We start from the raw sequence: 25,772 nt of genomic DNA, 5'->3' as shown, positions 1-25,772 counted from the left end.
ATCACCATATTCCCTTGGCAAAACCCCACACCTGGATGAATCTAACCGTCTGTTTTCTCCGAGTCCTTCCAGGATTGGTTGGACTTTTAAGAAAAAAATTGCACAATGAAGTTGCCCAGTTCATTTTTAAGTTCATGATGTTAAGTCGGCACTTAATACTGCCTAGTAGGGGGCTTCCCAGGTGGCGCTAGTGGTAAAGAACCGGCCATCTCCATTGTAAGATGTGAAAGACACAAGAGACGTAACAGACGAAGGTTGAATCCCTAGGTTGGGAAGGTCCGCTGGAGGAGCCCGGCAGGCTACAGTCCATAGGGTTGCAGAGTCAGACACGACTGAAGCGACTTAGCACGCATGCATTCAGGCACAGAGAGAGGGTGATCCTGCTGTTGTTTCTTTCTTTCTTTCTTTTTTAAATTTTATTTTATTTTTAAACTTTACCAAGTTTTGCCAAATATCAAAATGAATCCACCACAAGTATACATGTGTTCCCCATCCTGAACCCTCCTCCCTCCTCCCTCCCCATACCATCCCTCTGGGTCATCCCAGTGCACTAGCCCCAAGCATCCAGTATCGTGCATCGAACCTGGACTGGCATCTCATTTCATACATGATATTTTACATGTTTCACTGCCATTCTCCCATATCTTCCCACCCTCTCCCTCTCCCACAGAGTCCATAAGACTGTTCTATACATCGTTTCTTGTGATCGATTCATCACTGTTCTTCTTTCCTGGAATTTCCCCGGCTCCACTCCCACACCCTGTTTGCAGACCTTGCCACATACTTCATTAAAAACATAAGGGTATCTTCACTGCTATATTTAAACTGGATAATCAACAAGGACCTACTGTATAGCACAGGGAACTCTGATCAGTGTTATCATGTGGCAGCCAGGATGGGAGGGGGGTTTGAGGGAGAATGGATACGTGTATATCCATGGCTGAGTCCCTTTGCTGTTCACCTGAAACTTTCACAATGTTGTTAATTGGCTATACCCCAATACAAAATAAAAAGTTTAAATACAAAATATAATGGTGTCTGATAGAAACCTGCTCATCTTTCCATCATGAAACTTAACAACAATACAGACATCTATGCCCATGTTTTTCTTCTTCACTTTGTTACAAGGGAGGAACTGCCTATTTCCTTGCATGATGCCCATATCTCTTGCCAGACAGCAAACCCCCTAAAGGAGGTGGTTTGCCTGGTTCAGCGATGGACCTAGTCCGATGCCTGGCCACTTTCTCTCTGAAACTTTCAATGCTGTCACTTAAGCGCTCAGCACTGAAGAATTGATGTTTTCGAACTATGGTGTTGGAGAAGACTCTTGAGAGTCCCCTGAACAGCAAGGAGAGCAAACCAATCCTAAAGGAAATCAACCCTGAATCCTCATTGGAAGGACTGATGCCGAAGCTCTAGTACTTCAGTCACCTGATGCAAAGAGCGGACTCATTGGAAAAGACCTTGATGCTGTGAAAGACTGAAGGTAGGAAGAGAAGGGAATGATACAGGATGAGATGATTGGATGGCATCACTGACTCTATGGTCATGAGTTTGAGCAAACTCAGGGAGATCGTGAAGGACAAGGAAGCCTGGCATGAAGTAGTCCATGGGGTGGCAAAGAGTTGGACTTAGGGACTGAAAAACAGCAACAGCTTGAGGGCTCCAATATGGAGTCTTTTCTTTTTATCCACACATTCTCCTTACATGGTCATAGTCACTTGTGTGCTTTCAGATTTTAGGCACAACTGTGTAACTGTTTAAAAAGAAATAAACGAATGACTTACAAGGAGGCAAAAAAGAACACATTGACCACTGTCACTGCTTGAATGACATGTGAACATGAAGGGCCCATCGGTGGGAGATTCATTTTGAGCAGACTTGCTTTACCTGCTTCCTTCTTCTCATAATAAGAAGAGAGGGACGTTGGGATTAGAACAGTAGGGGAAAATGGTTTAGCAGGAAAAACATTTAGGAAAACAAGGACCAAGCTGAAAGATGAAAACTGTTAAAACGATTGCTGAAAAGTTTTCTGAGGAAAATGGGACAAAGGTGATGAGGGGTCACCCTCTAGGACTTCTTTTATCTGCTCCAAACATGGACAGGAGGCTCAGAGGCAGAGACGTTCTACCCCGACATGGCTCTTTAGTCCAACTCACAGTGAGCATCTGACCTTGGCCCTGAGAGTCCACACCCTAGAGTGCACACAGGGGCAGAGCATCCTGATGTCTTACCTCCACTTTCAATGAGGACATCCAGGAGTTCGTCCATCTGCTGGCTCCGGGTCATTTGCTGTTGCCAATTAACCAAAGGAGAACAGAGAAATTAAAACGTAGCGACTGCTTCTGTAGGAAATCATCGGAAGCAGTATGACAGGTTCTTGAATTAGGTTTGGTTAGTAGTGTTTTTTTTTTTTAAATTGTGGTAAACTATAAACAACATAAAAATTTACCATCTTAACCATTTCAGAGTACAGTGTGCAAATCCACTAAGGTCATTCACGTGGTTGTCCAACTGGCACCACCGTTCAGCTCTGGAGCTTTTTCATCTTGCAAAACTGCAACTCTGACCCCACTGAACACTAACTCCCCACCCCCTCCTCCCTACAGCTCCTGGACACCACTGTTCTGTTCTCTGCTGCTGTGGATTTGATGACTCTAGGTATCTCATATAAGTGGACTGATACAGTATCTTTGGGGCTTTCCTAATAGTTCAGTTGGTAAAGAATCTGCCTGCGATGCAGGACAGCCTGGTTTGATTCCTGGGTAGGGAAGATCCGCTGGAGGAGGGATAGGCCACCCACTCTAGTATTCTGGCCTGGAAAATTCCATGGACTGTATAGACCATGATGGGGTCGCAAAGCAGACACGACTGAGCCACTTTCACTTTCACAGTGTCTTTCCCTTTGTGGCTGGCTTATTTAGCTTAGTTTGGCCACTTTATGCGAAGAGTTGACTCAATTGGAAAAGACTCTGATGCTGGGAGGGATTGGGGCAGGAGGAGAAGGGGACGACAGAGGATGAGATGGCTGGATGGCATCACCGACTCAATAGATGTGAGTTTGAGTGAACTCCGGGAGTTGGGATGGACAGGGAGGCCTGATGTGCTGCCATTCGTGGGGTTGCAAAGAGTCAGACATGACTGAGCGACTGAACTGAACTGAATGTCTTCAAGGTTTTGCAGCAGGAGTCAGACTCTCCTTCCTTATTAACTCTGAGTAATATTCATTGTGGGGCTTCCCAGGTGGCCCTAGTGATAAAGAACACCTGGCAATGCAGGAAGTCTCCTAAGAGGCTTGGGTTCAGTCCCTGGATGGGGAAGATCCCCTGGAGGCAACGCACTCTAGTGTTCTTGCCTGGAGAATCCCATGGACAGAGGAGGCTGGCGGGGTATAGTCTATGAGGTTGCAAAGAGTCAGACATGACTGAAGCAACTTAGCATGCAGGCATAATATTCATTATTCATTGGATGTATACAATATGTATTTCATTTATCCATTCATCCTTCAATGAACACTTGGGTTGGTTCCACCTTTGGCCTTCATGAATACGGACGTTAACTGGCTAAAGATTTTGGTAGCATGCGTTTTTGGACAGGAAAACTACTAAATAAAACGATCTGACACAACAAGAGAAGGGGGGAAAGGAGGCAGAATGATCCCTAGCCCAGAGTCATTCAGAGTAAATTCAGTTGTTTGAGAAGTTCCCATTCCAGGAGATGGGCACCTTAATATATAAATAGGATGGCCATTTTTATCACTTTGAAGTGACTTGGCTAGGACGCAAAATAAGCCTCAACAATCAAGCATCTTTTCTGATCACAACGTTAATTGTGGGGAAGCCCCACAATGAATATTACTCAGAGTTAATAAGGAAAGAGATTCTGACCCCTGCTGCAAATTAATCAGAGAAATTAATCAGAAATTGATCAGAGAAAAAGCAATGGAAAAAAATGCTTATTTGGAGGCTAAACAACATGCTACTAAAACATGAATTGGTCAGTGATGAAATCAAAGAGGAAATTAAAAGATACCTAGAGACAAAGAAAAGTTGGACTTAGTCTAAAAGTTGGACTATAAAGAAAGCTGAGCACTGAAGAATTGATGCTTTTGAACCGTGATGCTGGAGAAGACTCTTGAGAGTCCCTTGGACAGCAAGGAGATCCAACCAGTCCATCCTAAAGGAAATCAGTCCTGAATATTCATTGGAAGGACTGATGCTGAAGATGAAACTCCAATACTTTGGCCACCTGATGAAAAGAACTAACACATTGGAAAAGACCCTGATACTGGGAAAGATTGAAGGTGGAAGGAAAAGAGGGCAACACAGGATGACATGGTTGGATGGCATCACCAACTTGATGACAAGAGTTTGAGCAAGCTCTGGGAGTTGGTGATGGACAGGGAAGCCTGGCGTGTTGCAGTCTGTGGGGTCGAAAAGAGTCAGATGTGACATAGAGACTGAACTGAACTGAGAGACAAATGTCAATAAAAACACAAGCATGCAAAATCTATGGGATGCAGCGAAAACAATTCTTAAGAGGTAGTTCATAGGGATACCGAAATTCCTTAATAAAATAAGAAGAATCTCAAATGAACAACCTAACCTATCATCTAAAACAGTTAGAGGGACTTCCCTGGTGGTCCAGTGGTTAAGACTCTGCACTCCCAATACAGAGGGTGTGGGTCCTATCTCTGGTTGGGGAATCAGATCTCTCATGCTGTGCAGTGTGGCCAAAAAAAAGCAACTAAGGAAGGGGGCTGGGGAAAAAAAAATTAGAAAAAGAGCAAACAAAACCTAAACTCAGCAGAAGGAAGGACATTAAAGATCAGAGAGGAATTACATAAGATAGAGATGAAATAACAATAGAAAAAAAATCAATAAATCCAAGAGCTGGTTCTTTCAAACACAGAACAAAATAGACAAACCTTTGGCTCACCAAGAAGGACGGACCCAAATAAAGAAAATAAGAAGTGAAGTGACTTGGATCTGCCTCCCGTCTGGGTGCTGGGGATGTGGCTCCCGTTTCTCTGGCTCTCCACTGCACTTGTAGTGAACACAACTTCCCCTCCGGCTCATCTGAGTTAAGTAAGCTCTGTCTGTGGAAGTCCACTTTGCCTGGCCCTCTTCTTTTCTTTTGAAACCACAAAGGATCCATTTGATGTTTACAGATACCAGGGCATGGGAATGAGGAGGACAAAGGCATACACGGATCTCAGTCCCTGGGATCACTGAGTTTGGAAGCTAGGAAGAACCTTAGAAACAGTTGCCCCAGCATAACTCTCATGTGTTAATATTTGAGTACGTATCTTGTGTCAGGACAATGCGATCAATGCTATGTCATCTAGCACCCTTATCCAGTAGATATCGTCTTCATTTCACAGAAGAGAAGTTGAATTCTTGACCAGTGTTTGTGGCAGTGGCAGCTGGCACCAAGTCTGGACATTTGGATGCTAAGTCAGCCTCTTGTCTCTCTGCCTCATACAGCGTGTCTACACACACCACGCTTCTTCACAGTGAGCATCTGGACAGTCTGCTTGTTCTGGCAGGGGAGGCCACAGAATCTACATGCGTGAAGCCACATCGTATAAAACAACATGCACTGAGTCAGCCTGTTCTTCCATGAAGATCAAATCGTGCGCTTACCTGCTTCACTGCATCTTCGTAGGATGGCGGCTGGGTTATTTCTGAAACTGCGGAAGTGGACTTGGAAAAAGTTGGGGATGGAATTGGAAACTTTGGCCCTGCCTTATCAGAAGAGTGCAGACCCGCCATCTGCGTGAGTAAAATTCAAAGAAAGACGATCAATCCATGCATCGACATTGTATATAGCTCCTGTTTTAGAAACTATAGACTCAACTGTAGAAAAAATTGATTAAAGGGGAAAAAGATCTGGGGCTTAAATATATATCACAGATATGTTACAGATGTATATGAACAACAGGACACATCACTGTGGATGCGATGCTGGAGGCATCTCAGGATGGGAGCCTCAGAAATTCATTCCCCTCCTCTAAGGGGCACCCTGTCTGTTGGGAGAAAGCGAGATGAGAAAGAAGCCAAGTGTCTGTCCAGTCCAACACAAAGAGCTCTATCAACCCAGGCATTTCCAGAGTAATTTATCTCTCAGCCTGTGTTGTTCCTAAGTGAAAGTATTAGTTGCCCAATCATATCCAACTCTTTGCACCCCATGGACTGTTGCCCTCCAGGCTCTTCTGTCCATGAGATTTCCCAGGCAAGAATACTGGAGTGGGTAGCCATTCCCTTCTCCAGGGGATCTTGCTAAACTAGGGATTGAACCCAGGTCTCTCAGATTGACAGCAGATTCTTTACCATCTGAGCCACCAGGGAAGCCCGTTTCATTCCTAAGTGAGTGTATATGCAGATATTGCTGGAGTGTCTCTTCATAAGCCAGCCCTGTGTGCTGTAAGTGTGTTCTGTGGGGGTACCTAGGACATTACAGAGTCTCCATCCCCAAATGATGCCCTGCCCTGTGGCATGCAACGCTTTTGTGTCATGGTCAACTCGTGTCTGCCACCTTCTTTTTTTTTTTTTTAAGACTAATTTTATATATTTTTTGAACTTTTAATTTTGTATTGGGGTATATATAGCTCATTAACAGACAATGCTGTGATAGTTTCAGGTGAAGAGTGAAGGAACTCAGCCATACATATACACGCATCCATTCTCTCCCAAGCCCCCTTCCCATCCAGGCTGCTACATAAAAGTCTGCCTCCTTTTTGACTACCTTCCCACTGCTCCTTGCATTCCCCATATCCTGCATCTTTTACCTCTCTGATTCTCCCGCCTACTGACATGTGTCATCTCCTCCCTTTTACTTGGCGACTCCAACTTTCTGCACCTCTCCATTCATTTCCGAGGATCCACTATTTCTCTCATTCTCTGCATTTTTTCCCCCCATGCTCCCTGACTCCTATCTTCAACTTCACTGAACTTGGTCTGTTCGCCACACTCTTTTGCAAACCTGCCAAGGCCATTTTACTTGTCATAATTTCTGGGATGAACCAAGGAAATGATGCCTTGGAATACTCGGACTTATATCCGTATATCCATTTCAAGTAAACTTGTTTCTATCCAAAATGTCATTTCTTTCTGTTTGAACCTCAACACGGGGAGGAGAGGGGCCACAGAGATAGACGAGGCCAAGTTGGCTCCCAGCTTAAACCTTTCTCCAGGCGCCTACCTTTTGCTGCACACCTGGGCTTTTGGGAGAAGGTCTGCCCCCGACAGCATGACTGCTGTCTGCCGCAGCTCCAGAGAAAGGGGGGTGAAGGCTGGGAGGCTGGGGAGAGAAGCTTGGAGGGTGGCCCTCGTGTGCCCCTGAGTTCTGTGGAGAGGAAGAAGGACAGATGAAATGGCTGATCCCTGCCCTGGTGTCTTATCTTTCCACACCTCCCTAAATTCCATCACCAAGGCCTCAAAGCCAGCTTTGGACACTTCACCTTCTGCTCACAAACTCTCCATGGTTTCCACACGTCTACAATGGAGGGTCCACATCTAACCAGGGTGAGTCTTCAAAATGCTCCACAGTCAAGCATTATTCATTTCCCTCTGTGAGCTTGCGTGTGGGCATGTTCAGTTGCTTCGTCACGTCTCATTCTTTATGACCCCATGGACTGTGGCCCACCAGACTCCTCTGTGCATGGGATTCTCCAGGCAAGAATACTAGAGTGGGTTGCCATGGCCTTCTCCAGGGGATCTTTCCAACCCAAGGATCAAACCCATGTCTCCTGTATTATAGGTGGATTCTCTACCACTGGGCCACCAGGGAAGCCCTCTGAGAGCTTAAATTCTGCTAATCCAGCCACAACTTGTACATTTTGCTTATGCTTTTTTCACATGGAATGACCTTTTCCTGATTCTCCTCTTCCAACTCCTCAAGTCCAAATCCCTTTGCAAGTCCTCCCACTCTGCTAGCCCTTCGTGGTCAACACCCACTCCCCTAAGGCTCTGTGTAGCATTTAACATCATGCTGCTCGGTGATGTTATCCTATATTGCTCTTTGTCTTTTTATTTATTCATTTTTTATCATGGAATCATTCATGTCTTCAAAGAGTGCTTTGTAAGCCATCAATTACTGTACAAGTGGTGGTTCTTCTTGATAGCATCCATATCATTCACTTCAGCATCTTATGGTCCAGAGGTATTTCAAGAGCTACTTGTACTTTTGATTCCGAGAACACCACATTGACACCTGTTGTCCATAAGGATGAGAATCCATGTTAAATTTCAGCTCCTCCCAGAGTGCTGACTCAGGAGTGAGCATCCTTCATGTGAATGTGTTGCTCTAGTGGGTTCATAAAAATGTATCTGCATTACCCCACCTCATACTCCCAGGGTAGAGAATATTCAACGTGAAAGAGGCATACATTTTATTAATAGTATCAGATAATCCTTGGTTCCATGACCCTGGGCAACTGGCTTCACCTCCCTGGGCCTTATTTTCCTCAATAGTGAAGAATAGCAAATTGTAATTCGTAAGGCTGTTTTGGAATTCGTAAGGACTTCCCTGGTGGCTCAGATGGTAAAGCATCTGCCTACAATGTGGGAGACCCGGGTTTGATCCCTGGGTCAGGAAGATCCTCTGGAGAAGGAAATGGCAACCCACTCCAGTACTCTTGCCTGGAGAATCCCATGGATGGAGGAGCGTGGTAGGCTACAGTCCATGGGGTTGCAAGGAGTCAGACACGACTGAGTGACTTCATTTACTCACTCACTCAAGGCTGTTTTGACAATTAATGAGTTGCTCACATACATACCTCTTTTGAAAAAAATACAGTGATTTTTTTAAAAAGATCATCTTATTGTTATTTTTTGACTTATTGATAGATTGATTTTGATGCTCTGGGTCTTAGTTTCAGCACATGAGATCTTCAACGTTCATTGTGGCATAGGGGATTTGTAGCTGCCACTCGTGGGATCTAGTTCGCTGACCAGGGATCAAACCCAGGCCCCCTGCATTGGCAGCATGGAGTCTTAGCCCCTGGACCGCAAGGGAAGTCCTGTACATTGCCCCTTAATACCTGGCGCATGGCAGGGATCCAATTAACTTTTCTTCCTATTCCCTTCCTAATAACATAGATTTCAGAATCTTCATAATTTTCTTTCTCAAAGAGACTTAGACTTTTCTAATAATTCTTCGGTTTCATGGACAGAGGAAGTCTTGGATGCTCCCCTTGGTCTAGTCTTTGAACCGTATGTTCTTCTGGGCCTTCCCTATGACACCCTTCATTCTGCTCCTGCCACACCAACTTCTTTCTGGTCCTGGACTATCCCACATAGGCTCCTAGAACAGGGCCCTTGCACTTGCTGTTCCTCCTTTGCGTATAATGCCTTCACCCCAAACACTTACAAGGTTTTCTCCTTTACCCCCTTCAGATGTCCCTGGCCCTTCCATTTAAACTTCCAAATTTCTCATTTCCCTTGTCTGCTTTTTCTCTGTAAGATGTTTCATCTTCTAATATATTAAATACTTTACTTAGATCTTTTGCTTACTGTCTGTCTCCCCATGAGAATAGGAATTTTTGTCTGGCTAGCTCAACACTAATCCCCAGATACTAGAACAGAGCCTGGCACACAGTAGGTAAATATTTGCACTTTACAGACCATTACTCAGAGAGAACAGTAAGGTCTGATAACTTTCCCTTTGGCCCTTTTGATGAGTTAGTTTGGCCTACAATGAAGTTTGACACCAAGGGGTCTTGGGAACAGCCCCATGAGCCAAATCCAGTCCCCAGCTTGTTTTTGTAAATAAAGTTTTATTGGAACAGCCATGTGCATTCATTTACCATGTTGTCTATGGCTGCTTTGGGGTTCCAGAGGTAGAGCTGAGTGGCTGTGACAAAGACTGTACATTCCACAAAGAAAAAACATTTATCACCCAGCTCTTTACAGAATAAGTTTGCCATCCTTGTCTCATAAGTGAGTTTGTCTGACTGTAAAGGTTTGTGGATCGTGGTGCCCGGAAGTTACTATCAGACTTTTAGCAAACCCTCCCCATGCAAAGTTCCAAGGTCAGCTCCTTAGCAGTTGTAAATTCACATCGCACTTTCGGGAAGAGCACGGGGCCAGTTCTTACCTGTGCAGTGCACACCTGGCTGCTGACAGGTGAGGAGACCCTGTGTTCTTCTCCTTGGGCGCCTGATGATGGGGGAAGGAAGTAATGGTTGTTTGGCGATGGGGGCAAACTGATGTGCTGTGGGCTTTTCACAGCCCCGAGGGGCGAATGCTGCGGTGAGCACTGCGGGCTGAGGAATGTGGAAGACAGTACGTTGGTCTGACCCGAGGGCTCTGCACAGTGAGTGCTCCCCAGGGGCAGGAGCTGAGTGTCTTCACGAGGCGGTGGCGGCTGGCCCTCCGAGCCAGTGCTCTGTCTTTTCATGGCTGTTTGCCGGGATGAGAAAGGACAGCTGGACACGGCATCTTCCTGCTTGATGGGGGCGGCTGGGAAGGGGGGCGGCTTCTTGTCAGGACAGCCGCTCCTCTTGTGCTTCTGCAGCTGCAGCCTCAGCTCCTCCACCTGCCTCTGTTCTTGCTGGAGCTTCCAGGTGAGCTCGTTGATCACCTTCTGCTTCTCCACCAGCATCTTGTCCTTCTCCGAGTCCAGCCCGTCCAGCTCCGGAAGCATGGAGCCGCCATTCAGACTGCCCATGAGAGTTTCCTCGGCGCACGCGGGGACCGGGGAGGGATGCAGGCCAAAGGATGGGGAGGCGTCGTTGAAGGTGTCCGGCAGGGACCCCGCCACCGACAGGTCAGACGAGGCGGGTGAGATTGGGGGGCTGGAGCTAGTGCTGCCGAAGTGGTAGAAGCCGTTGGACAGGGCGCCGGTGGAGGGGGAGGACTGGTAACTGGGCAGCGCATTGCTGGGCGTCACCGGAAAGGTGACAGTCGTGATGTCACCGAAGTTGGGCACAGGGTTCCCAGAGCAGTCCTGGAAGGGCCGAAGTCGGTCCATGAGGGCCGTCTTGGTACCGGACACAGGCAAACCTCGTATTCGAAGCTGTTGTCTTAACTCAGAGACCTGAAGGAACCAGGCTGGCGTTAATGCTGCTTAGTGACAATCTTTTTTTTTTTTTAAGTATTGTTATGGCAGCTTTAAGATGTCACAAATGGAATCTAACATGTCCCCTTATTTGTTAACAATTTTGATATCATCTTGCACATTTTTAATGATTTGTAAAAAAAAAAAATCATACACCATGTTTTCATGGTCTCACATTATAGAAATGTCTAGCTCAGATGAACCACGGGGGTTATCTGGTCTATTGCCTTGCAACCCCCATCCTAGTCCTTGCCCCCATTTAACAGGTGACAAAGCTGGTACCTGCCTGGGTTTAGACGTCAACCCTCAACCAGCAACACAGGGCAGCCTGACATGCTAGGGCCTCTGTGCCTTTGGTGAACAGCCTGCTCATCCCATTTTCCCCACACCTGGCAAGAACATTAGAGCAGAGCCATGCCCCCCCATGGGGTTCCTGATTCAGCAGGTCTGGGTTGGGCACTGAGAATCCGGGTCTCAAACAAGCTCCTGGAGGATGCTGTTGGTGCCAGGACCAAGTTTGGAGCATCACAGTTCTGCATTGCCATGAATGTCCTAATTTTAGTGACTGGCTGGATAACAGTCATATACTGAGAGAAGTGTGTGCGGAGATGAGACCATCAGTTCAAATCCTGGTCCTGCCTCCTCCCAACTCAGTGATCGCTCTGTGAAATGGGGTGACAGTACCTCTCTTACACAGTTTTGTGGGGATAAAAATGGCTTAGGATTTGTAAAGGGCTTGGAGTAGTGCCTCACAATTGTTGGTGCAAGGTTCTTGCTTTATTGTTATGTGGACTCACAAGGAATTATTTTAACCCCACATTTATATCCATAAATGTCTGTTGCTGTTGTGTTAGCCACCCCGGTCGTGTCCGATTCTTTTCGACCCCATGGACTGTAGCCCACCAGGCTCCTCTGTCCATGGGATTTCCCAGGCAAGAATACTGGAGTGGGTTGCCATTTCCTTCTCCAGGGGATCTTCCTATCCCAGAGATCAAACCCATGTTTCATGCATTGGCAGGTGGATTCTTTACCATGGGAAGCCTATAAATACATGTACGTGTATATATATCTAAACGTCTGCTTGCAGATGAAAACGTCTGGATAAAAATAAGCTAAAATTCTACCAACAGTTCTCTTTATCTGCATTTCTAAAATAGCCCTCATCAGCATATTACTTTTGTAATCAAAATGGAAAATGTATCAGATACCTAAGTGTCAATAATTCAATACAACAGCCAGAAATCAATAGGGAGATACTCTTGTGATGTTTTGTACAAAAAGGTTTTTTTGAACCTCAAAGCTAAGAGACTAATAATAAAAATACTGGCCACAAAACTGAAAACTATAGGTCAAAAATACTGGGAGAAAATACAAATAGCCATCTCATTAAAAAAAAAAAAGCAGGGAAAATAATAGTAAGCTCAGCATATCCACAGGAAAATATTGACACCCAAACTAAAACTGGGTAATGGACACAATCCAACCCTTCACAAACAAAAGATAAAATTAAAAGAAAAATGGGGACTTCCCTAGCAATACATTGGTTAAAACTTCACCTTCCAATGCAAGTTTGATCCCTGGTTGGGGAGCTAAGATTCCACGTGCCTTGTGGCCAAAACACCAAAAGATAAAACGGAAGCAATATTGTAACAAATCCAATAAAGACCTGAAAAATGGTCCACATCAAAAAAAAAATTATTTTTTAAGAAAATTAAAAGAAAAATGACCTATAACATCTGAGTACCAGCTAACATTCCAAGAAATAAATATGTACATAGCTTTGCGTTTACCAGATAGACAAAGAAATGAATAATAACACTTTGTGTCAGTGAAGTAGCAGCAAAAATAATTGTATAAAAATGTTGCTGCTGCTGCTGCTAAGTCGCTTCAGTCGTGTCCAACTCTGTGTGACCCCTTAGCAGCCCACCAGGCTACCCTGTCCCTGGGATACTCCAGGCAAGAACACAGGAGTGGGTTGCCATTTCCTTCTCCAATGCAGAAAAGTGAAAAGTGAAAGTGAAGTCGCTCAGTCGTGTCTGACTCTCAGCGACCCCAAGGACGGCAGCCTACCAGGCTCCTCCGTCCATGGGATTTTCCAGGCAGGAGTACTGGAGTGGGGTGCCGTTGCCTTCTCCGATAAAAATGTTAAGGAAAAAAAAAAAGCTTTTTAAACCTTGCTATTCTGACCATGGGCCCAGCAGCATCAGACAGCATCTGGGAGCTTATGATAGAAATGCAGACTCTGAGGGCCCTCGCCACACCTATCGAATCAGAATCTGCATTTGACCGCGAGCCCCAGGTGGACCACTGGGCACGTGCCGGCTTGAGGGGTTTTGCCCGAACACACTCCTTCTGGGAACAGATTGGCACAGACATTCAGGACAGGAATGTGACAACACGGACAAAGAGCTTTCAAAAACAGTCATGCGTTTAGGTTCAGGAGTTCCACTCCTGAACCTGTATTCAGCCTGGGGAGATAACTAGAGAAATTAAATGTGTATGTGAATTATACATTTCATAGCAAAAATTTGGAAGCAGAAGTCCAATAGACGGAGGTCAATGAGGTGGAGAAATGATATGCCAGTACTAAAAAGAAAAACCTTACTGAAATATTAAAAGTTATGAAAAAGTCCATGATAAATAAAATAGAAAAGCATGCCAGAAGTATATACTCAGTAATTATTTTAAAACCAAACATATTCACAAATATTTTAAGTCTAAAAGGAAATACTATAGAATCTGTGAGTCAATTGTCTTTTAAAATACTTTTTTTATACACTATCATATTTCAGTAGTGAGTATATATTACCTTAAGAGTTACTTAAAAAATTATCTTCAAAAGGATTGCAATTACTGACTATATCACAAGCAATAAGATATGCTCTCAGCCCCCCAGCCTGGCTAGCCTTGTCTTGCCATTTTCTTCTATATTCACTGGTTTGAAAAAGTGAAAAATGGCAACTCGTTATTGTTTTAATTTAGAATTACTTAAAATTAATGAGTTCTACATTCATTTTTAGAATCCGCTCTGGCACTGAATAATTTAAACTACATTATTAAATAATGCAGCTCATATTCTAAAATAAAATGAATACTTGTTCAGTCCAGTTTACTTTAAATTTCAGACTGTTATGCTGTGTAGGCTTGCTTGGCACAAAGATTTGTATTCACCTCTTTTATACATTCACTGGTGTTTTAATTGTTGCTGAATTTTTAAGTCAAACCAGCCAATCCTAAAGGAAATCAACTCTGAATATTCACTGGAAGGACTGACACTGAAGATGAAACTCTAACCCTTTGGCCACCTGATGTGAAGGGCCAACTTATTGGAAAAGACCCTGATGCTGGGAAAGGTTGAGGGCAGGAGAAGGGGGCAGCAGAGGATGAGATGGTTGGATGGCATCACTGACTGGATAGACATGAGTTTGGGCAAACTCTGGGAGCTGGTGAAGGACAGGGAACCCTGGAGTGCTACAGTTCATGGGGTCACAAAAGGTCGCACACAACTGAGTGACTGAACACCAGGGCCTTCTCTGGTGGCCCAGTGGCTAAGACTGTGCTCCCAATGCAGGGGACCTGGGCTCCATCCCTGGTCAGGGAACTAGATCCCACACTCTGCAACTAAAGATCCTGCATGTCGCAACCAAGACCCGGCACCGCCAAATGAATACATAAATAATTTAAAAATATTTGTTTTAAAAAAACAAAATAATGCCAAACCCTATACCTTCAGATCATCTAGGTTGGATGGGAGTGGGCCTGGCTTGAGAGAGGAGACACCAGTTTGTCCAGAAAAGCTGTTTTTGGCAGGAGACAAAGGGGTATTGCTCAACGGGGCTGAAGAAGCATTTGGATTTCTGGCCATCTGCTCATTTGGTTCCCTGTAAAACAAACACAGAAGAGGTACTGAAAATACAGTCAGATTTATGTATGGGGATATGATATTGTGATTTATAATAGGAAATGTATATATTTGGTCTTCATCCTGGTTTCTGGCACAGCTTCTAAAACCCTGGGGGTTTCCTAAGTCATGAAAACAAAAGCTGTCTTTTGTTATCCTAATGAGGTGACTGTTGGAAGCCACTTAAGCTTGGAGACTGGTGGCCTGGAGACTGAATCATGTGATTAGAGAGTTGGAGTTTTCAGTCCCACCCCTGACCTCTAGGGAAGAGAAATAGCTGGAGGTTGAATTGATTCACAAAGGTCAATGATCTACTCAATAACGTAATGAAGCCTCTATAAAAACCCAAAAGAATGGGGTTTGGAGAGCTTCCGGGTTGTGTAGCAGGTGGAGATTTGGGGAGAGTGGTGTATCTGGAGGGACATGGATGCTCTGCCTGACTCCCATGTACGGCCCCAGGCCTCTCTTCCATCTGGCTGCTCCCATGAGGACCTACATGCTTTTACAACAGACTGGTAGTCTAATAAGTAAAATGTTTCTCTGAGTTCTGTGAGCAACTCTAGGAAATTAATTGGAACCCAAGGAAGAGGTTATTGGAAAGTCCAGTCAATAGCTGGTCTGTCAGAAGGATAGGTGACAACTTGGACTTGTGACTGGTGTCTGGAGGGTGAGGGGCCAGTCCTGGGGGACTAAGCCCTCAAGCTTTGAGACTGAGATCCAACACCATCTCTGGGTAGAGGGCATCAGAACTGAGTTGAACTTCGGGACCCACCCCCCGACCCAGCTGGTGTCTGGTGTTTCGGGGAAGACTGGGCGACCCGACCACAGGACGTGGTGCGGTGTGGGACTCGCTGGGTCCTCTGATGGAGAAGCCACAGCCAGCCTCCATCCCCAGGTGCCCCCCCCACCCCGCCCTCCCCCCGCCCCCCGGGCTTGGCTGACTTACTTGGGTGGAGCTGCGTGCAGCCCGGGGTAGCTGAAGCGGTGCTGCTGCTGCTGGCTGAGGATCTGCAGCTGTAGGAAGAGCTGCTGCTGCTGGAGCAGCCGGGCATAGGCAGAGTCCATGGGCGGAGGGGACTTCTCCGCCTTCTGGTCGGGGGGGATGTACTGGTGGTACTTGAGCTTCTTCACCTTTGGCTTGGGGTCCTTGGGCTTTTTGTGGCGGTTCTTGCTGTCGCTCAAGGACTTGGACTGCAAAGCAGATGGAGAGACGGCATGTGCTTTTAGGTGGTGGATGGGAACGGCTTGGCATCAGGAATATTACCTCTAGATTTTATCTGATGGGTGTCCTTGAACCCCCGACACACAATATAGCAAAGACAGGAGGCACGAGGAGATCCTGGAAGTTAAGGTACCTAACAAACAAATCCATGCAAATACATCGCAAAGGATGGACACTCCTTAGGCAGGAAGTCTTGAGTCTTAGAAGTGGCTTCGGGGAACTTCCTTCCCAGAACAGAGAGGTAAGTCTATGTTTCACTGAGGCCAGCTTCCTAACCTAAAACCTAAACCTGATGACTAATGAAGACGACATTCTGTTCTTGGGTTAGGTTCATAAGAAGGTTCTTTTTTTTTTGGAAAAAAAAAAAAGTTCACTGTGGACCATTTTTAAAGCCTTTATTTAATCTGTTGCACTGCTGTTTCTGTTTTGGTTTTTTGGTCGTGAGACATGTGGGATCTTTGCTGCCCGACCAGGGATTGAACCCACACTCCCCGCATTGAAAGGGCAAGTCCTAACCGTTGCATCGCCAGGGCGGTCCGAAGAAGGTTCTTTCGTCTGCATATGTGTCATCATCTTTAGTGAAGCTCCTCGTGAGCTGACTTATTAACAACATAAAAGGAGATGAAATTAAGGCTGTCTCTAAAAACCCAAAAGGTGGATTCTTGTTGCTTCTAAATCAATTCCCCTTCCCACCAAATACTGATATAAAATCAGGAAGTGACACCCTCTGAACTAAAGATTCTTCACTGACTACAGGAAGGACAAGTCACCCACTGAGACCTTTCCAGAAGTTACCAATCATGGTGTACGGTTTGGATCCTTGACAAAAGTTAAGGACGGAGGCCTGGAAGTGAAGACACATTTTTGAACATGGTATAGTTATCCAACTTTACCATATCTCAATGACCCCGACCTGCAAGTTGGGTAAAATATTCTCTACTTTTGATTTCAGTAACCAACGGGAGAATGGTAAAATATATTGTTGAAACAATTAAGATTTCAAAGGACAGTGTGATTATATTTATAACCTGTCCCTGAAATCCAAAGACCTCCAGAGACTGAGAAGAAATACGTCTGTACTTCATTCAGTTAAAAAAAAAATACATTTCCAATTCCTGACTGTATTATAGAAGATTGAAATGAACAGGGATGTGATGATGGAAGGGTCTTAATCTGAGAACAAGCCGGCAGGGGAAGGTGTGGTACCAGCAGTGTCCAGAAGAGGGAACTCCTGAATAGCCAGCAGGCAGGTTGTCACAGGGAAGCTTTCCCATTTTAACCACGAAACACACATCTGAAGGTGACCTATTGGATTTGCTTTTCTCTGACTCAGCGTGCCTGTCCACCAAAGCCTTTTTGTGTGTGTGTGTTCTCAGGAAGGCTTCTTGTACACTTAGCTCAAGGATTCCTATGGGCCAGGGGCCCTCCTCCCTGCTCAGTCATCGATGAGTTAGTGCTCCAGGTAACGAGTCAGCCTTCTGTTCTTGGGAGAGTTTCCCCCAGCTCCTGCAGTCAGCTCTGCCCTGCTCGCACTCCTCCTAGGACCTGCTTGTCTGGGGAAGCTGCAGCCTTGCGTCTAAAGCAACTAAATCAGGGGCTCAGCCATCTTCTCTATTTGTTGCCTTATTATCACGGAGACTCTGAGCATTCAGAAGGTATTGTAAATCAAACCGTTTGCTCCAGATAGTGAGAAGCACGGACCACAGAAGCCACGGAACTCTGAATCACTGGAACTTTGTGTGTGCTGCACTCATTTGCTCAGTCATGTCTGACTCCATACAACCCCGTGGGCTGGAGCCTGCCAGGCTTTTCTGTCCATGGGATTCTCCAGGCAAGAATATTGGAGTGGCTTGCCATGCCCTCTTCCAAGGGATCTTCCCAACCCAGGAATCAAACCCGCATCCCTTATGTCTCCTTCATTGGCAGGCGGTTTTTTTTTTTTTTTTTTTTTTTTTTACCACTAGCATCACATGGGAAGCACACCTGGAACTGTATAGTTGCATATTTTTGACATGACTCTTAATTGAAATTGATTGTCCTTTCTCAGGACAATTACTACACTTTCTTAGTACGAAGAGGCTGAAGGCTCTGCTCACTTGCATTCAGTTCAGTTCAGTTGCTCAGTTGACTCTTTGCGACCCCATGGACTGCAGCACACCAGGCTTCCCTGTCCATCACCAACTCCTGGAGCTTGCTCAAACTCATGTCTATGGAGTCGGTGATGCCATCCAACTATCTCATCCTCTGTCGTCCCCTTCTCCTCCTGCCTTCAATCTTTCCCAGCTTCAGGGTCTTTTCCAACTCTTTTGCATTAGGCAAAATTTAAACACTTCAGTAGAAATATTAATACAATTTCTCTTTGCTCCCAATGGTGGAAATCACTGAATCATATTAATATTAAGATATAAATATTCTCCCAAGTCAATATGTCTCTTCCCTCTACCTGTAATGAGCAAAATTCACCAATAGCCACATAATTTCAAAGCTGTTGAGCTGAGTGGATTGTGAAGTGAAAGTCGCTCTTTGCGACTCCATGGACAAGTCCATGAAATTCTCCAGGTCAGAATACTGGAGTGGGTTCCCTTCTCCAGGGGATCTTCCCAATCTAGGGATCGAACTTAGATCTCCTGTGTCTCCTGCATTGGCAGGTGGATTCTTTACCAGCTGAGCCACCAGGAAAGAGTGGATTGTAGGCTGGGTTTAAGCCACTGCAGTCTGGGGAGCTTTCCTGGGAATCAGAAATGCCTGTCATCCATTCAGAACATGAAAACTAGTTTTGTGGGCTTCTCTGGTGGCTCCGTGGTAAATAATCTGCCTGCCAGTGCAGGAAACATGGGCTTGATCCCTGATCCAGGAAGATTCCAGAGCAACTAAGCCCAAGGGCCACAACTGCTGAGCCCACGTGCTGCACCTGCTGAAGCCCGAGCACCCTAGAACCCGTGCTCTGCAACAAGAGAAGCCACCGCAAGGAAAAGCCCGAGCACCGCAACTGGAGAGCAGTTCCCACTCTCCACAACTAGAGAAAAGCCCATGCAGCAGTGGTGACCAGCATAGCCATAAAGAAACAAACAAAATTAAAAAAAAGAAGACCACTTTTGTGTATATGCATGGACAGGGTGGCAGGGCCATTACTTTAACACTGATTCTTACTCAGCTTGCAAGCTTTTAAAAGTATTTCTTAAGAATCATCTCAGCATTAAGTGCCAGCTTTAGAGCTGAGAAAATATTAATATGCCCCCAAGTCAATGAGAAGTTATTTGGGATAAAATATTATGAAAAAAGTCAAATGACTACCAGTTAACTGAGGAGAAAGTACTTTGTGAATTGTTAGATATAATGCTGAGAAAATTAAACCCAAACTACGCGATCCTGCTTATTCTGTGCCTCCTGCGAATATGAGGCCTCCGTTCATGTCCACAGGGAGACTGGCTTGACTGACAGAGGTTTTACTTTAGGCAAGACCTTCAAGCTGGCCTCCCTTGTGTAAAAGCCACTGTCCTATCTAAACCTGTGTTACGGCGCGTGCAAATCCTGTGTGCACTGAGGTCAGTGTCTGTCTCTAGGCTAAGCTACCGAAGGCTTTCAAGTCAGGAACCTGCTGGCTGAACTGTGAGCCCAAAGAAAGGAGCCACAGACGCTTCTTTTCTGTGGGGAAGATCCCTGATGGGCAAGAGCCTCTTGGTCCATGTACAGTGATAGCCCACTTCTCCACCCCTGTCTAGTGATGCTCCCAGTGGACTGAATCCATCCATCGGTCCACATGACTTTCCCCGTTGCCAGACCTAACTCAGCATGCCCTGCCCCGCAATGGCCCCGTGAGCTGCATGCTCAGGCGGGCATGGAGGCTGGCCCATCCTACCTTTACGGCTGTGTGCCCAGTGATGGGGGTGCCCAGGGAGCCAAGCCCCTGCTTGCCCGGGTCTGGCTGGTTGCCGGGGTGTGGGGCTGGGTCACTCCTCTCATTTTCTGAATCCTGAAAATCCAAATTTGAGCCTGATTAGGATGCAGGAGCAGAAACTGTGACACGGGGATGCTGCAGTGGAGGCACCCACCCTCACCCCCAGCTCTGCTGCATCAACCCCAGCTTCTTATCTGAGGAAAACCTCAGACTCTGTCCCCAGGGGTGGAGAGTCAAGTACATGATCTGTCAACCAATTGAGGACTCTTTTTAAGAGAGAAAGCAGGCATGATAAATAATCATTCCATCCAACAGGTATAGAATTAGCTTGGGCTAGGCGAACTGGGACATCTGGTCACCCTGTGGGCGGGATCTACCTACTTGCAGTGAGGTCTACGTGTTGGAATTGACAGTGGATTGAAAAAGAGAAGAAGCGGGAGGAATGAGTGGAGGGACTTTGGGGGAAAGGTAGGACAATGAAAAAGTCAGATGAGAAGGGGGTTGGCAGATGGAAGGAAAGTGTGTAGGTATGTGTGTGTATGTGTGTCTCTGTATGTGCGTATATGTCTCTGTGTATGCTTCTGTAATGTATGTGTGGATATGTGTATGTGTATACATTCCTTTGCATGTGTGTCTGTGTGTGCATACCTGTGTGTCTGTGTGTATGTCTGTGTATATAAATATGTGTGTGTAGGGATGCAGCATCAGGAAAACCTTAATGAGAGGCACGTTCCCACACATAGAGGATGCAGAAATGAACGCAGCATCCTCTTCCTGTCCCACAGTCCTATGCCATGACTTTCAGAAAAGGCCCCTGAGCTGCCCAGTCTTTGCCTGAGCACGTGTCAAAGGTCTGTAGCATCCTTTTCTCTCAGAGCCCATGCCCTCATCTCTCACTTGAGGCTGCTGGATTAACTGATGCAAAATGCAAATAACTAGGCCAAACTAGGCCTAATGCAACTAGGCCTAATGCAACTAGGCCAAACTAGGCCTAATGCCTAATGCAAAATGCAAATAACTAGGCCAAAATGCAAAAGTAGGAAGTCAAGAAACACCTGGAGTAACAGGCAAATTTGGCCTTGGAATACGGAATGAAGCAGGGCAAAGACTAATAGAGTTTTGCCAAGAAAATGCACTGGTCATAACAAACACCCTCTTCCAACAACACAAGAGAAGACTCTATACATGGACATCGCCAGATGGTCAACACCGAAATCAGATTGATTATATTCTTTGCAGCCAAAGATGGAGAAGCTCTATACAGTCAGCAAAAACAAGACCAGGAGCTGACTGTGGCTCAGACCACAAACTCCTTATTGCCAAATTCAGACTTAAATTGAAGAAAGTAGGGAAAACCACTAGACCATTCAGGTATGACCTAAATCAAATCCCTTATGATTATACAGTGGAAGTGAGAAATAGATTTAAGGGCCTAGCTATGGAATGAGGTTCGTGACATTGTACAGGAGACAGAGATCAAGACCATCCCGGTGGAAAAGAAATGCAAAAAAGCAAAATGGCTGTCTGGGGAGGCCTTACAAATAGCTGTGAAAAGAAGAGAAGCAAAAAGCAAAGGAGGAAAGGAAAGATATAAGCATCTGAATGCAGAGTTCCAAAGAATAGCACGAAGAGATAAGAAAGCCTTCTTCAGCAATCAATGCAAAGAAATAGAGGAAAACAACAGAATGGGAAAGACTAGAGATCTCTTCAAGAAAATTAGAGATACCAAGGGAACATTTCATGCAAAGATGGGCTCGATAAAGGACAGAAATGGTATGGACCTAACAGAAGCAGAAGATATTAAGAAGAGGTGGCAAGAATACACAGAAGAACTGTACAAAAAAGATCTTCACGATCCAGATAATTATGATGGTGTGATCACTGACCTAGAGCCAGACATCCTGGAATGTGAAGTCAAGTGGGCCTTAGAAAGCATCACTATGAACAAAGCTAGTGGAGGTGATAGAATTCCAGTTGAGCTATTCCAAATCCTGAAAGATGATGCTGTGAAAGTGCTGAACTCAATATGCCAGCAAATTTGGAAAACTCAGCAGTGGCCACAGGACTGGAAAAGGTCAGTTTTCATTCCAATCCCAAAGAAAGGCAATGCCAAAGAATGCTCAAACTACCACACAATTGCACTCATCTCACACGCTAGTAAAGTAATGCTCAAAATTCTCCAAGCCAGGCTTCAGCAATATGTGAACCGTGAACTTCCTGATGTTCAAGCTGGTTTTAGAAAAGGCAGAGGAACCAGAGATCAAATTGCCAACATCCGCTGGATCATGGAAAAAGCAAGAGAGTTCCAGAAAAACATCTATTTCTGCTTTATTGACTATGCCAAAGCCTTTGACTGTGTGGATCACAATAAACTGTGAGAAATTCTGAAAGAGATGGGAATACCAGACCACCTGATCTGCCTCTTGAGAAATTTGTATGCAGGTCAGGAAGCAACAGTTAGAACTGGACATGGACCAACAGACTGGTTCCAAATAGGAAAAGGAGTACGTCAAGGCTGTATATTGTCACCCTGTTTATTTCACTACTATGCAGAGTACATCATGAGAAATGCTGGACTGGAAGAAACACAAGCTGGAATCAAGATTGCCGGGAGAAATATCAATAACCTCAGATATGCAGATGACACCACCCTTATGGCAGAAAGTAAAGAGGAACTAAAAAGCCTCTTGATGAAAGTGAAAGAGGAGAGTGAAAAAGTTGGCTTAAAGCTCAACATTCAGAAAACGAAGATCATGGCATCTGGTCCCACCACTTCATGGGAAATAGATGGGGAAACAGTGGAAACAGTGTCAGACTTTATTTTTCTGGGCTCCAAAATCACTACAGATGGTGACTGCAACCATGAAATTAAAAGACGCTTACTCCTTGGAAGGAAAGTTATGACCAACCTAGATAGCATATTCAAAAGCAGAGACATTACTTTGCCAACAAAGGTCCATCTAGTCAAGGCTATGGTTTTTCCTGTGGTCATGTATGGATGTGAGAGTTGGACTGTGAAGAAGGCTGAGCGCTGAAGAATTGATGCTTTTGAACTGTGGTGTTGGGAGAAGACTCTTGAGAGTCCTTTGGACTGCAAGGAGATCCAACCAGTCCATTCTGAAGGAGATCAGCCCTGGGATTACTTTGGAAGGAATGATGCTAAAGCTGAAACTCCAGTACTTTGGCCACCTCATGCGAAGAGTTGACTCATTGGAAAAGACTCTGATGCTGGGAGGGATTGGGGGCAAGAGGAGAAGGGGACTACAGAGGATGAGATGGCTGGATGGCATCACTGACTCGATGGATATCTCAGTGAACTCCGGAAGTTGGTGTTGGACAGGGAGGCCTGGCATGCTGTGATTCATGGGGTCGCAAAGAGTTAGACATGACTGAGTGACTGATCTGATCTGATATATTGTGTATTTCATGACATATATGGTATCAAACAGTTGTGGTGAACACCTGAAAGTAGTATAGTGTTATATGTCAATTATATACCTCAATTGAAAAATTAAAAGTGCACACAGATATAAAATATCTATATATAATAAAAATAAGATATAAGATATCTATATATAATTAAAATATATAAAATAATGCATGCTCAGTTGTTAAGCTGTGTCCGACTCTTTTTTGACCTCATGGACTGTAGCCCACCAGGCTCCTCTGTCCATGATATTTCTTTTTTTTGTTTGTTTGTTTTTAAGTAAGAGAAATCATTTTAATATATATATTTTCATTTCAGTCAATTCAACAATGATTTCTAATAGGCATGCAGACCCATTTAGTTTGCTTCAAATTTGTTTATTTCTCAACATGCAGCAACCTTCCTAATGAGATAGTTGACTTGAACTATTTATTCTTAAAAAGTACAATGTACCTTGTCCTCAAAGAGTTTTATCAACTTTAACATTTTCAAAGAGCCCTATGAGCCTGCTCAATATGGTAGTTTCCCCCTGAAATTTCCTATTTGGAGGATAGCAAAACAGTCTAGAATCTTCCCCAGTCTACTAATTGCTTGTATTCATATCACAGCTTGGCTGGCTAAGAGGTAGAGACTGAATAATATGTAGATAGCCTTCAAGTCCAGCTGAGTGAGACAGCTTCATTTTTAGAAAGGATACCAAATCATGAAAACCCTCCTAATAGTATGATTTGTTCCAGGGTCCTTTTAAGAAGGGACCTACTCCTCATGCATAGGACTTTTTATGGTCTTCTAGAGTTTTCTGCTCCAGCCAGCGTTCTCTAGCCAGGTGACTTATTGAACTTACTGCAGAACTGAAAGCATGAAGTCTCTTATCTACTTTCATAGTTAGAGGTGGTGTTAGTCTTCTCATTTCTGGCCAAATGGATCCGACCACACTTTCAACCTTGGTGGCTGCACGTCTTCTTGAACAATAACAGCTCGATTTATGGCTTGTTCCTTCTTGCACTTCTCCAGCCGCATTAAGGGCCAGAAGTAGATGGGGTAGAAGGCGGCGCCGATCAGGGAGATGAAGCCGCCGAAAATGAGAGCAGTGCGCAGGCTCCGGGACATGGCTCTAGCCGGGGCTACCCGGATTCTCCGAGTGCCCGGGACTCTGTCCATGATATTTCCCAGGCAAGAATACCGGAATGGGTTACCATTTCCTTCTCCAGGGGATCTTCCCGACCCAGGGATTAAACCTGCATCACTTATGTCTTCTACATTGGCAGGCAGGTTCTTTACCACTGAGCTACCAGGGAAACCCCATATAAAATAATATAAAAAAATAATAAAAATAGGCAATATGTGTGTGTGTGTGTGTGTGTATATATATATATATATAGTATCTGATTTCAAGTCATTGAACAATTCCTGTGAGGCCAAGAGGAGTGAGGTCTTCCTGAAAGGAGGGGGCTGAGGGTGGAGGGTTCTCTCCAGAGTCGGAATGTGGTGGAAGATTCACATCTTGCTGTCACATGAGTGTGACCCCTCCTCTCCTCCTCCTATGCGGACGCTCACACTCATCTTCTCTGGGGGCTCCAGGAATACCATCCTGCCAGGCAGAGGGGAGTGTCATCAAGGCTAGATGTGGCTTCTAGAGGGGATGCTCCAGAGTTGGAGGGTGGGTGGTCTGTGGTGCTCCCAGGGCCACACTCAGCCTCACCAACTCATTTCCTTCTCTGTAACATCTGATAGAAAACGCCCGCAAGGTGCCTAGCACTGGTCCTGGTACACAGCTGGTGCTTAATCATGGCAGTAGCTGTTGACAGCTATCATCCTGCTCTTTATAAATGTGCTTTTAATAGTATTTGCAACATATATTTATCATGTCTGGACAGTCTGTAGATTTGTCCAGAAAGAGGGGAGTGCTACGTTTGGGCTAGGGCTGGAGGCAGCCTTTGCAGGATTTGGCGTGTGGACACCTGCTAAAGGCAGGAGCAGCTTGGGTCTCCTGCTTTTTAGCCAATCAGTTTTTCCAGTAGTGAAGTACGGATGTGAGATTTGGACCATAAAGAGGACTGAGTACCAAAGAATCAATGCTTTCCCATTGTGGTGCTAGAGAAGACTCTTAAGAGTCCCTTGGACAGCAAGGAGGTCAAACCAGTCAATCCTAAAGGAAATCAACCCTGAATATTACTGGAAGGACTGATGCTAAAGATGAAGCTCTAATACTTGGTCACCTGACATGAAGAGCCAACTCATTGGAAAAGATTCTGCTGCTGGG

At 45.1% G+C, this 25,772-nt stretch overlaps 2 protein-coding genes across 5 annotated transcripts in view; both read right to left on the bottom strand.

Moving 5' to 3' along the window:
• The window catches only part of MYOCD (myocardin), a 91,859-nt gene that overhangs the window by 7,175 nt on the left and 58,912 nt on the right, over positions 1–25,772 (bottom strand). For 3 of the 4 annotated variants that reach the window (XM_059878504.1, XM_002695810.7, XM_010816079.4), the window contains 7 exons: positions 20,044–20,157; positions 15,909–16,153; positions 14,789–14,942; positions 10,099–11,040; positions 7,204–7,347; positions 5,646–5,774; positions 2,235–2,292 (listed from right to left, as the gene is read on the bottom strand). In XM_059878504.1, coding sequence (XP_059734487.1) covers positions 2,235–2,292; positions 5,646–5,774; positions 7,204–7,347; positions 10,099–11,040; positions 14,789–14,942; positions 15,909–16,153; positions 20,044–20,157 — 1,786 coding nt within the window. The remainder of the gene's footprint in view (positions 1–2,234; positions 2,293–5,645; positions 5,775–7,203; positions 7,348–10,098; positions 11,041–14,788; positions 14,943–15,908; positions 16,154–20,043; positions 20,158–25,772) is intronic. The other variant, XM_015458753.3, reaches the window with a different exon arrangement.
• Positions 24,112–24,662, bottom strand: LOC104975039 (small integral membrane protein 20-like). Its single transcript, XM_024980797.2, has one exon. It carries the CDS (start codon positions 24,617–24,619, stop codon positions 24,416–24,418), a length of 204 nt encoding a protein of 67 aa, XP_024836565.2. The 5' UTR covers positions 24,620–24,662; the 3' UTR covers positions 24,112–24,415.

This window comes from Bos taurus, chromosome 19 (genome assembly GCF_002263795.3).
Source record: "Bos taurus isolate L1 Dominette 01449 registration number 42190680 breed Hereford chromosome 19, ARS-UCD2.0, whole genome shotgun sequence".
Taxonomy (NCBI): domain Eukaryota; kingdom Metazoa; phylum Chordata; class Mammalia; order Artiodactyla; family Bovidae; genus Bos; species Bos taurus.
Note: the sequence above shows the minus strand (reverse complement) of the source record. Positions and strands in the feature narration are given on the sequence as shown.